Source organism: Rhodamnia argentea, chromosome 6 (assembly GCF_020921035.1).
Source record: "Rhodamnia argentea isolate NSW1041297 chromosome 6, ASM2092103v1, whole genome shotgun sequence".
NCBI lineage: Eukaryota > Viridiplantae > Streptophyta > Magnoliopsida > Myrtales > Myrtaceae > Rhodamnia > Rhodamnia argentea.
In genome coordinates, this window is record NC_063155.1 from 26,551,208 (window position 1) to 26,565,003 (window position 13,796).

Below are 13,796 nucleotides of genomic sequence, written 5' to 3' on the forward strand. Positions count from 1 at the left end.
CTTCCATTCCAGCGGTGAGTTCCGGTCGCTCCATCACGCCCATATCTCTCTGGCACTTCCAAAGGGCTCACCGAGACCACCAACGTGCTTCCCAGCTGCACCTGGCGCTCCAGCTCGACCTGCTCTGCCTCACGACCAGCGGCAATCACGGCGAGCGCCGCATTCAGCCTCGCCCCTCCAGACTAGCAAGCTTCAGGTAGTTTTCAAATCAGCAGGTGCTTTGGCATCCATATCATCGTGGCAAGCCACCATAGTCGCTGCTCATCGCCTTCTCGGTTGCCGTTTTTGTTAAAATTATGTCTTGAGTTTCAGGCCGTATACGATACTCGACTCGCTGGCGCAGTATATATTAATATGCCGAAATAGAGAAGTACGTCAGCAGAGCATTTAATATGAAAACGGCGTATATTCGACGAGCAGACGAAGAATTATTCCACTCTTTTCTCGGCTAACGTTCAGCATTGATTGAAAACGATGCCGACCCTTTAACGAAGGACCCACAAATGATTGTTGACAATATATGAAAGCTCCTTCAGAGAAGCTGCAAGAGGAATTGGTCAAAGTTAACAATTATGGGCCTCCCTTGTCTTCTTTCATGTGTGGAAAAAGCATAGCCGACCGTCCGACCAAGTCAGTCGGTGGGACGGTAAACTATTTATGGTAAATAGTTTGCTGAAATCGAATCACTTGTTGATTCGATTTCACTTTGCTTTATTTTTATTTTTTTTATTTTTATGTTTTTTTATTGTGAGTTAAAATTAGAAAATAAAGTATACGATATAATTACGTTTCTATCAGCATAAATGCATCACATATTCACGTGATATGCTTATCGGCCAAAATTTTTTCTCTAACATATACACAACATATATTCGTGTGATATACTTATCATCCAAAAGTCCACGTTTGACATAACACATCGCATATCTGCGTGATATGCTTGTAGGCCAAAAGTTCACGTCCAATATGTATGCACTACATATCCTAGTGATATGCTTTATAGCCAAAATTCTACGTTTGATATGTATGCATCATATATTCATGTGATATGCTTGTCATCCAAAAGTCTACGTTTGACATGACACACCACATATCCGCGTGATATGCTTGTAGGACAAAAGTCCACGTCTAACATGTACGCACCACACATTCGAGCGATATGCTTGCAACCAAAATTTTACATTTAATATGTACGCATCACATAACCGTGTGATATGCTTGTCATTCAAAAGTCCACATCTGACATGAATACATCACATATCCGGGTGATATGCTTGTTAGTCAAAAGTTCACGTCTAATACGTACGCACCACAAATCCTCATGATATGTTTCATTAGAACCTTGATTGTGTTGGCCCTCTTATAACTTTGTCTTCTAATTTTTAGCTTACAATAAAAACAAATAAAAGTAAAAAAAAAAAAGAATGTGAAGTGAAACCGGATCAACAAGTGATGATCCGATTCAACAAATAATATTTTTGGTAAAAAGTTGACCGTCCCACCGTCCGACTTGATGGGACTGTCAACTTAGCCGATTCCATCATGTTTTTCTCGAGCTCATGTGTATGCATGCCCATAAAATAGGAGGGTGCCCGTGAAGTTTGTCTTACGGGTGCCATTTAATGAGGTCAGTTAATGAGCCCTAACTTTATCTTGTATTTGTTGAGAGAGATTTTCTCGTGGTAATTACACATAAGCGAATTTAATACCGCCTCATTGTTTCGGTCATGGTTTATAATATATGTGTTTCTATTCGCGATTAATTTAAATAAATCTTGGATGCATCAAGATGGTATGTCTTCGAATTATAGCAATAAACTTTGAGTTGATGCCACATGAAATTAAATGACCATCACGCGTATATGTCATGTTTAGAGTTTAGAGCGCATTCATAATTTATATTTCCGGGTCTTCTTATTTAAATAACGCATGTTCATCTTAAAATGCATAGTTTTCATAATAACAACAAAAGTTATTAGAATAATATAGACTGCATGTAGTTTCAAAGTGTTAAGGAAAAATGACGGGAATGGTCTTTAAATTTTGCCGATGTGCAATATGATCCTTAAACTTTAATTTAACCAATATAGTTCCTAAACTTTAGTCCAATGTAAAATGTGATCCTTGAATTTTCAATTTGTTCAATGTGATCCCCAAAAATTTGGAACTTGTTCAACTTAGCTCTTGAACTATAAGAAAAAATTCAAAGTCGTCAGTGAATTTGAATTAATGAAAGGACTACATTGAACATTTTCATATAATTTAGGGATTAAGTTGAACATGTTCCAAAAGTTTAACATCCCTACTGGTCAAATTAAAAGTTCACGGACCACATTATATATTGGGCTAAAGTTCGGGGACCACATTGCATATTGGATCAAAATTCAAGGACTAATTGTGTAATTATCCCAAGATTTAATTATTAGAACATTCATTTGAAGCTTTGCTTAGCACATCAAGGTCTTTTGAATTGGGTACCGAGTTGCAGTGGGTAGGGCTTGGGAGAGCCCATGTTGGGCATCACGCTTAGTAATCAAGTAGCCTTCCCTTGGTGGTTCAACTCTGGGAAGGTCTCAACACGGGTCGATGAGCCAAACACAATCTATCCAACATCTATCCAACGGGTTGAAATGATCATGACACGAAATAGATTAATATGCCACCCATAATCTGAGATACTACGAAGTCTCAACTTGAAGTCCATGAAATTCAATGAATTACAAGAAGCTCATGGTTGAGGCTTAGAACACATATGCAAGACTAGAAAATTTTTAGGGAAAACCTCTGAAATTATTTCAATACTACACCTGGGACATGTAACCGTTTCAGATTATATAGATATCTCTTCAACACATCATAGGCCATCGAAAGGATTTTGGAAAATGCCTCGGGCGAGCTTACCACCTGTCCAACTTCAGTAACTTGACCCTAGAGTTGGTCTAGGTGATCCTTTTCCATGCGCATCATGATAAAACGCAAATGCTTGGCCACAAAAACTAATTAGCAAAGGCGATTTTTAACTCGAGGCGTCGAACCGTGAGCGAAGCACCTGGACTTTTCAGCACACAAAGGAACCTTCATCACATCATAGTAATTGTCTGGGGGGACGAATTTCTTGAAAAATCCAAGGGCCGGCAACAGCGACATTTTCAACGTCAGTGTCGGCCTGTCACCATCTCTGAGAAAAGTCAGGGCCAGGACCATCATCCTAACAAGCAATGCCAAAAGGCTGTCCTTTTAGGCCTGTCCTTGTCGCCCCCGGCTCACAGATTCCTCCGCCCATAGCCACTGAAATCATCTTGATAATCATCACCCACTTCAACACAGCCCGTGATCTGGATTTCTAGTTTCCTCCGCTTCCTTCCTTACCTTCCTTTCCTCCCTAACCTTGGAAAGAAAACCATGCAAGTGCTCATCATCTTGATCTCCCTGTTCCTGTTCCTCTTCCTGTCCCTTGCCAGGCTCTGGTACAAGCTATGGTGGAACCCTCTCAGGATACAGAGGATAATGAACGAGCAGGGAATCAGGGGTCCCCCTTACAAGTTCGTCCATGGAAACACCAAGGAATCATTCAAGATGTCCATGCAGGTCAGGGACACACCCATGAGCAATCTCTGTCATGACATATTCCCCAAGATTCAGCCTGAAATCCACGCATGGACCAAAGCATACGGTAATAGAATCAACTCCTAAGCTTTAGTTCTGATTTGTTGCTCTACTTCATGTCGGTAGCGACAGCCTGCCGCAGGAGCATCCGACCTTAGTTGTTGATTGGAATTTATTGTGAGTTTTGTAGGGCGAAATTACTTAAGTTGGCATGGGACTCAAGCTCAGCTGGTCATCACAGAGCCAGAACTAATCAAAGAGGTGCTGGTTAATCGAGAGAAGACATACCCCAAACCACCACCTCAGGACTTTGTCAAGCAGCTTTTAGGGGATGGGCTTGTGACCACCAATAATGAAGACAAATGGGCAAAACAGCGTAGACTCGCCAATTACATTTTCCATGGGGAGAGCTTGAAGGTAATTCAGCTTGACCTTAAAGTGCTCCACGTTCACTACTTCAACAATTTCAATCTTGAATACAACTTCATGCGATTCAAAAGAGCTGACTGCGTGTTTCGATATCGAGCTAACAGAGCCGTTAAGACGTCAGCGGGAAAGGAGAACTGTTCTTTGAATTGAGATTGTACTAATTTTGTGGGGATCGAACTTGAAATGCAGAATATGGTTCCGGTGATGGTGGAGACTGTTCACGAGATGCTAGCAAGGTGGAAGCATCAGGAAGGGAAAGAGATTGAGGTGTTCGAAGATTTTAAGATATTCACATGCGAAGTGATTTCGAAAACTGCATTCGGAAGCAGCTACGTCGAGGGCAGGAGTATTTTCCAGATGTTGACAGACTTGGGAATGTTATTAACCAGAAACGTGCCTCATGTAAGGTTCCCAGGACTAAGGTATTCCTTCTTTTCCAGAGAACAAATTGGTTTGGGCGATTTATTTTCAGGATAACCTCTGTTTAGTTGGAGTTGAGCCTGACAAACTAGGGGAATCTCTTGTGGAATACCTCTCAGTAAGTTGTGGAAGACAGCGGATGAAATCGAAGCAGAGAAGCTCGAGAAAAGCATATTTGACGCTATACTGGGGATGATCAAGAAAAGGGAAGAGAAGGTGAAGGCCGGCGAGGCAGCTGACTTTGGGAATGATTTCCTTGGACAGCTGGTGAAGGCTTCTCGTGGCACGGATGACAGCAAGAAAATCACAATCGAAGATCTGGTGGACGAATGCAAGACATTCTACCTTGCCGGACAAGAAACCACGAATTCGTTGATCGCATGGGTCGTGTTCCTCCTAGCGACTCACCCTGATTGGCAAGAGGAAGCGAGAAAGGAGGTTCTCCATGTGTTCAGGAACAATGATCCCGACGCTGAGGGTATTACAAGATTAAAGACGGTATGAATACGGATTCTTGGTCTGGGGCTAACTTTGGCAGATCAGAATAAGTTCAATCTCACAAAATAATCAAATTTGGATGGCCTTATCTAGAAATGTCTCTGCTTACATAGGTTGAGATTGATGAAAAATGATGCCTAACTATCAGATTCTCTTTGTGTGTGCAGCTTAGCATGATCATAAATGAAACTCTGCGGCTATACCCTCCTGTCATTGGGATGTCTAGGCAAGTTGACCGGCAACTCAGGTTGGGAAAACTTGTTCTTCCCGCAGGTATCAAGATCGGGATAGGAAATCTCAAGCTTCACCATGACCCTGAAATCTGGGGAGAAGACGTGCATCTCTTCAAGCCGGAGCGGTTCGCAGAAGGCATCGCCAAAGCCACCAACAACAACCCGGTCGTGTTCACCCCCTTCAGCTTCGGGCCCCGAATCTGCGCAGGCATGAACTTTGCGACGCATGAGGTGAAGATCATCATCTCGATGATTCTACAACGCTACGCTTTCAAACTGTCCCCTGCGTACGTCCACTGCCCGGTCCCAGTCCTCACGATCCGCCCCAAACTTGGACTTCAAGTTATTATTCAACCATTGTAGCTCGGTTCACCGGGCATATGAATAACGTCTAAGTTGTGGAATGATGTCCACCGATGCCTGCATAATTCTACGCCTCGTGTTGTACTTCTAGGATTTGTCAAACATTAAAAGGGGAGCTCGGAGATGCTGACGATGAGCGTATCATCCTCGTTAATCAGCATAAAAATGTTTTGGTTTGGTGCATCCTTTATTTACTGTGTAGTGCTCTCCAGCCTCCTCCTTTGAAAGGAAATCTAGCTTGCTTGCCAAGAAGACAAGTTCTGCACTGTGGAAATTCCTCCTCCAAACTTGGCAAGTCATCTACCAAGTTATTCCTCTGCATAAACAACACGTTCTTCCAGTGAACATGTCCAAGCCTTTTATGCCATAGCTCTGCATTTTCTTCTTTGCACTTCAAAGCCATTTGTTGCATTTCCTGTGGCTTGAACACGAAGCGCTTGTCCTTCATTGGCATTCTCAACACTTCCTTGCTATCTGCATTATCAATAAGGCATTCCTTTCCTTCAAACTTCACCTTATAGCCTGTCTTAACTAATTGGCCAACACTCAACAGATTCTGGTCAATTTTTGGCACAAAGAGAACATCACTAATCGGCTTCACCTCCCGATTTCCTTCAATAGCCACTGTACCCTTCCCTTGCACTTCGATATACTGTCCATTGCCAATTCTGACTTTGGACCCGATCGACTTGTCTAGGCTCCTAAACAGCTTCAAATTGCCAATCATATGATTGGTACAACCACTATCCACCAGCCATGCATCATTCTCAACAGGAGAACCGGAATAGGAAGCCACAAACAAGCGTTCTTCCTCGGTCTCATTCACCGCTATCCGTGCTTCTCCCGCTTGCTGGTGATTGTTCTCTTTGCGGATTGCTTCCACGCGATCCATCTTGTGACATCTTCTGCACTTAGCATCGGGCCTCCTCCAGCATCTAAAGGACTAATGAGTAGTTCCACCACAGTGTTGACAAGGCTTCTTGTTCTTCTTCCATTTGCCGGACCCACAAGAACTTCCTTCTTTCGCTGCAAACTTGGAGTCACCTACATTTCCTTTGGACTAATTCCATTTCTTCCCTTTGCCTCCATCATTGAACTTCACTTTAGCTTGCAGTGCACCCTCTACAGGCGCTTCTCTTCTCATCGTCTTCTTTGCTCCCGTGACTGCAGGGCACTTAACAATTCTGCAAGCTTTATGTCGGCTAAATCTCTTGTATTTTCCAGAGAAGCTATGGTGGCTTCAAACTTCTCTGGAAGAGACACCAGGATCTTCCGAACTAGCCTTTCATCCTTCAAGTCAGTCCCTAAAACTCTGATCTTTTCAACTATCTTAATCACCCTATCGTAGTATTCCTTCGGCGACTCCGAATCCTTCATTTGCTATCTCTCAAACTCCCTTAAGAGATTCAGCACCTTCATGCTTCTTATCTTCTCATCTCTCTCGTATTCATCCTTCAAGCAATCCCATATTGCCTTTGCAGAATCACATCTCATGATCCTTGCGACGATAGGGGGTGAGACAACAGCATACGAGCAAGACTTTGCCTTTGCCTTCCTTGTGGTTCTCTTTTTATAGATCTTTATCCGAATCAAGGTCGGATTGTTTGGAAATGGAGCAATCTAATAATCATTCTCCACAGCCTCCCATAGATCGGGACCCTCCAAGAATGCTGTCATCTTGACAGCCCAAGCTTGATAATTTTCCCCGGTAAAGACCGGAGTAGCCACTGCAGAGAATCCACTTGATCCCGCCTCCATCGGCTTTGTCTTTGCAGGCTTGCTTACCCTCACTTCACGGTTTGCGTGCTCGCTTACCCTCACTTCACAGTCCCTTAAGATCCCATAGAGGCTTTGATACCACTATAAATGCTGATAAATAATCAGCTATCACAATTTTCTAATTGCACAGAGAGAGATGGAATAGAAGACAAAAAAACCTTAACTTTGAAAACTATTTAGTACAAGCTTAATAAGAACCTGTTTTGAACTGTACACAAACGTGCAAAAACTGACTTGTTCCACTTCCCAGAAAATAGCTAACAAACTAATTACCTAACAAATCAAACTTGACTACAAAACATAAAAGACTATAACGACAAGAAAAACAACAGCAGCACTAGGACACAACACCAATAGATACTCTAACATTACCAGAGTTATACCATTTGCAACTCTGTTTGAGGAACACTCTTGTCCGTAAATGTTGATGCTGAAACATCGATAACTGTTAAAAAATTATTGGTTAAAGAGAATCTCTTTCTAATATTTACCAATGACGGAAAAGAATTGTTTTATTGGGAACGAAACAATGAAATCGCCCTTCTTTTAATTTCTGAGTTGTACGTGTTGTCAACTAATATGCATTCTCTTGTGTGCAGATGAGCATGATCATGAACAAAGCTCTAAGGTTATACCCACCTGTGATTGGGTTCGATCGAAAAGTTAACCAGCAACTTAGGCTGGGGAAACTAGTTCTTCCCGCTAACATTCAAGTCTTCATAGCAAACCTCAAGCTCCACCAGGACCCAGAAATATGGGGAGAAGATGTGCACCTCTTCAGACTGGAGCGATTCGCAGAAGGTGTCTCTAAAGTGACCAACAACAATGCAGTTGCGTTCCTTCCCTACGGCTTCGGGCCTCGAATGTGTGTGGGAATGAACTTCGCGACGCACCAGGGGAAAATCGTCCTCTCAATGATTCTGCAGCGCTACACTTTCAAATTTTCTCCTGTGTATATCCATAGTCCAGCTCAAATCCTCACGACTCGCCCCCTACACGGACTTCAAGTTGTATTTCATCCCTTGTAGCTTGTTTATCAGCCTATATGGTCTTGTCAAAGCTGAGGTAATAATGTGCAGAGACTAATTTTAATGCCTTTGTGAGCCTTTGGGTTCTAGTTTCATGAAAAAGCTATTGCAGCCTTGTGTTATTTCGAAGATGTGTTCCGAGTCATATTGTTAGGAGCACGCAATAGAAGTTTGATACCTTTAGATGGGGAGATTACTAAACTGCTCCTCACCACATCACACTAGAGATGGCCATTTGGAACCATGGGCCCGGAACTGGCCCGTTGATCGGACCCACGGTTCCGACCCGTAATTATAAAAAAAAAAATTATGTTTCAGTGGGGCAAAGAGCTGTTGGGCTCTTTGCCCCATGGCGCCGGGTCCCCCTACGGGCCCGCTTCTCCTCCCCCCAAAACCCCCAACGGCTCTTTGGGTCGTTGGCCCAAAGAGCCGTTGCCTTTTAAATTTTAAAAAAAATGAATTATTTTTATTTTTTGCCTATAAATACATATCATCTCCTTTTCATTTTTCTCACAAATCCTCTCAACAATTCTCTCAAATCCTCTCAATTCGCTCAAATTTTCTCAATTCGCTCAATTCTCTCCATCCCGACTCAATTGTCTCAATCGGATTTCCAATCAATTCTCTAAAAAATGGCAAGTGGAAGCAGAAATGCCGACAAGGGCAAGATGACTATGGGAGATTCCGAGTATCCCATTCTTGAATATGATCCTCGTGAGTATGCAAGTTGGGAAGACAACGACGATAATATCAACTATGTCCCGATTCCGAACGTCGAGCACATCCCAACATAAGAAAGTCTTCATCCTCCCACTGGTGTCGAAGAAACGTCAACGGCAAATGAGCTGGAACAGAAGGGCCGAGATAATACATCCGACTTGTGGCTACACTTCGACAATGTACGTGATGAAGGCGAAGGTAAGTATAATATAAAATGTAAATATTGTTCGCAAATATATAAATTTATGAAAGGAGACGGCTACGGAACATTCCGTCGGCATTTGACGAAAAAACATCCAACGCAAGCGGGAATCGATAATACGCAACAACAAATTTCTGGGTACGCCACTTCTAATCTTCATCCTATATTCTGTTACACTGATGCACTTTATGAACAAACATTAGCTGAATATGTTGCCCTTGATCATGCTCCGTTTAATACTGGTGAAAATTTTAATATGAAATATTTGATAAATAATGCGTTGATTCCGCAAGCACCAACAATTCCAAAAAATACTTTTAAACGCGAAGTTTTTTATCTTTATAAAAAAAGAAAAAAATCTTTAGCAAAATTTTTTACGGAATTCAATGGACGTGTGCATATAGGTAGCGATATTTAGAGTGATCCTTGGCAAATTCATTCTTATATGGGTGTCACGTGTCATTGGATAGGTGACGATTGGACCATTCAAAAAAGACTTATTGCATTTCGAGTTTTTGATGAAAGACATTCGGCTCATAATATTTATAGAATAATTATGCAAGTTTTAGAAGAATATAATTTGATAAATAAAGTATTTTCAGTTGGTTTTGATAATGCCGCTGCAAATACCGCTTCTATTCTCGAATTAGAAAATATTTGCAAACCCACTTTTGGCTTACAATTTTTTCACATTAGATGTGCTTGCCATGTTTTAAATTTATGTGTACAAGATGGTTTACGAACTCTTAACACTTCTCTCGCCCCAATAAAGGGTGCAATTAAATTTTTGTGGAGTCGTTCCCATTTTATGAAATCATGGGGAAAATTTTGTAAACAAAATGGGAGAAGGGCAAGAAAATTTCCAAAAGATATTCCGACTCATTGGAATTCTACGTATGAATTACTTCGGCAAACTTTTGATTACAAAGATTTATTATGTATGTTTATTTCACAAAATATTCCCGAAATTACTTTACTTCCGCAACATTGGGACGTTTGCAAAAAGATTTTAGATTTTTTGAAAATTTTTAATGATGCTACTAAGACTTTATCTGGTATTTATTATCCTACTACGCATTTATTTTTAATAGAGTGTGTTAATATTTGTAGTGTTTTTAGTGAATATGAAAATGATACTGAATTAGCTCGAATTATTTTAGTAATGCGAGAAAAATGGTTGCATTATTATTTGCAAATTCCTCTTGTCTATTTAGTTGGTATTGTTTTTGATCCACGTATTAAATTAGACGGTTTACTAGATTATTTGAATGTGTATTATCATGATTGTTTACATTTTGAAGATTCAATAAATATTTCAAATATACTAGGAGATGTTAAAGAATCTATAATAGTATTATATGGAGAATTTTGTAGTAGATATGGTTTAAGTGATTCTAGATCTTTACAATCTATCGCCTCACGTAGCGAATGTGGTAGTTCACTTAGTAGAGGGTATAATATGCTCAAGAGTAGGAAAAAAAAACAAAAAAGGGCAACATGTAGTATTTCTGAATTAGAAAAATATTTAACCACTCAATTTGAGTTTCGTGATGCAGAACATAGTATAGATTTCGAAATCCTAAAGTGGTGGAAGAGTCACCAAATCGATTACCTAGTTCTCGCCCTCATCGCTCGTCGGATATTAGCAACCCCTTCTTCAACGGTTGTAGTTGAACAAGCATTTAGCGCTGAAGGATTAATTTTGGACTCTTACCGTTCAAGATTAAGCCCGGAGTCTGTGGAAGCTTAAGCTTGTGTCGACGATTGGACGAGGGCGAAATATCGACACCAAGAGTTGGATCCCGAACACGAATTTTTTAGCGATGATATTAAAGATACCACCGCCACGGGTACCACAACGGGTAGCGACGATTGACGATGAAGTAAGTTGGGGTTATCAAAGGTAAAAGAACTACATGGGCTTTGATTCTTCTATCCCCAAGAAGATATGTAGGTGTTTAATGATAATTCATTAAGTTCAAGCCCATTCCTCCTCTCTTTTTTTTTCCCCATATTTTATTACAATGTACAATTTGATTATATTTTATAATTTATAATTTATTATATTATTTATTATTTTAAAAATTAAAATTAAAAAAAGGAACCGGAATGAATCGGCCGGGGAACCGGCCTGGAACCGCCGGTTCTCGAACCAAAACCGGCCATGACTACATCACACCACTTATTTGATGTGAGACTTTTCGAACATTGAGTATCCGGGCTAACAATGCAACCTAAAGGAGCTCAATAGGTTGTTTTCAAACTTTTTGCGGAAATCACCATATGATATTTCGAAAACAAGTGTAGCAAACCTATATCAAAGATCTAGTGATGCTTGTGTGGAGGTATAAGTTAAAGAGCGGAATGAAAAGATAGCACACAACAATTTATAGTGGTTCAACTTATTCACAAAGCCTACGTCCACTCTTCGGACTAATAGCCACAGATCAGGCTGGATTGCACCAATAATTTGCTCAACAAGTTACAATTGACAAGTGCTAATCCTTTCGGATGATCGATCACACTGTCGGGACTCAGCCATTGCACTCACTCTTGTACAATTGATTTTTTACACGATTATAGTACGCCAAAACTATCACAGTAAAGATCTTTAGAGATTAGATAACTATCAACATAATAAGCAACTTAGAGCAGATATTTGGATTTAGTCCAATGTGTCTCTCTCTCACAATTGGCATTCTCGATCCTTTCTTATATGGATATCTTCAATCTTCCCGTTGAAGATGTCCTAGAGAAGCAAGTAGCCGTTGGAAGTCTCTTGGTTCCGCTGTCCAAGAATGGAACCGCCCATACAACTCTTTTCTCTGAACATTTGCAGGCTATCCAAAAATAGGTCCCGCAGCTGCTGTTGAATGCTAACTGCCCAGCCAACTCTGATAGATGCTTGTATTTTGTTCCCCTAAATCTTCCTGAACTTTCGTTTTGCATATCCACCCAACACCAGCTATAATATTTATCTTCAGCGAACATCTTCAAAAGGTTTTTGATCGAACATCACCAGAAACATGATCTTTACAGCTTCAACATAAACATCGATATCATAACTATCTCAGCTCACGGCGTGGTGGCTCATGAGTGGAGGAGGATATTCAAGCATTAGGGATGCATAAGGCCATTGAAATACAGAATCGCCGGATGGCGAATCTAGAGGAACAATGCGAAGATCTATCGAGCAAGATGTCGGAGCTAAAGAAGCTCATTATCCCGGCCATTCAAAGTAGAAATATCCCCTCTTTGTGGTCTAATCCGAAAGTGACGTTCCAACTAAAGTATGATGACACCGGATGCCCTTTGGCCCATATTTCATAGTATCTCCACAAGATGATCGGTTACCACGAAGACGACTAGGTTCTCATCCACGACTTTAAATTTTGCTTGATCGGCCCCGCATTATTTTGGTTCCGATCGGTGGACCTGGATTGGTTTCCGAATTGGAAAGAATTATCTGACCAATTTCTACGGCGATTTGAAGCTGGTTTGAAGGATACCGTCAGTAGGACTGATTTGCTTCGCGTCACTAAAGACGATGATGAGGAATTTAAGCCCTTTGCTCATAGATGGAAGACGCAGTAGGCGCAAGTTCAACCGCTTGTATCCGAGAAAGAATTAGTGGAATATCTCTTGAAAGCCCTTTCAAAGGAGTATATCAATCGAATGTGTGCATATGGATACCATTCGTTCGAGCACCTAGTGAGCGTGGCACGAGAATTGAAGGCATTATTTGAAGAATCAAGGGTAGTACCAAGGAGAACCAAAAGGAAGTCCCCGATAACAATGAAATTACTCGGTCAATCTTTAATGTGATGGTGCTATTTACATACAAAGCATTTGGACACTTCGTGATCTTCACCCGATAAATGACACCACTAATATCACTTATTCCTTAAACATTATCACAAATATATGCACTCAACAAGGTAGATATTATACCCATAGTAGTTTGAAATCATAAAAAAAATCTTTATAAGATGTCTCTCCAACACTAAGTTCACACCTGAGGGGAAGATTATTATGATACACGTGCGAGTTGTGGTGTAGAGCAGTTAATGTATCCTAGTTGCCCGTAATTCACGGGCTTGAGTTTTGAGTGAATGTAGATCCAACTAGATATATTCGGGGACTTAGATTTGGGATCCCTCTTGACGATCTCCCCAAATGAAGGTATTAGATTTCTAGTGCGCGCTTCTAACAAATGTTCTCATAGCTAGAGGTACATTGGTGGTCCCCCAATCTGTTCTAGAATTTAGTAAATATTTTAAGGAAGGAATATGGTGACCAATATAATTTCATAGTTCGTTCGAGAAATGGACCAGATTAGGTGTTGATGGAGATTCAAATTGATATATCTTGGTATAGAAGAATACTTGAATTAAGAGAGAGCTAGACCTAATATTGAACTCACACGTGAGGAGGAGATTGTTGAAATACACATATGAGTATTATTAGAAAAGTCACATACAAAATAAGTTGTATGGTATGGAGTACTTAATATATCTT

At 40.7% G+C, this 13,796-nt stretch overlaps 1 protein-coding gene across 1 annotated transcript; it reads left to right on the forward strand.

The window, feature by feature from the left end:
• Positions 1 to 3,207: 3,207 nt before the first annotated feature.
• On the forward strand, positions 3,208 to 5,750 carry LOC115756607 (cytochrome P450 CYP749A22-like). The gene is made up of 5 exons (XM_030696456.2): positions 3,208 to 3,673; positions 3,797 to 4,023; positions 4,225 to 4,457; positions 4,575 to 4,953; positions 5,121 to 5,750. Exons 1-5 carry the CDS (start codon positions 3,403 to 3,405, stop codon positions 5,547 to 5,549), a joined length of 1,539 nt encoding a protein of 512 aa, XP_030552316.1. The 5' UTR covers positions 3,208 to 3,402; the 3' UTR covers positions 5,550 to 5,750.
• Positions 5,751 to 13,796: the final 8,046 nt, after the last annotated feature.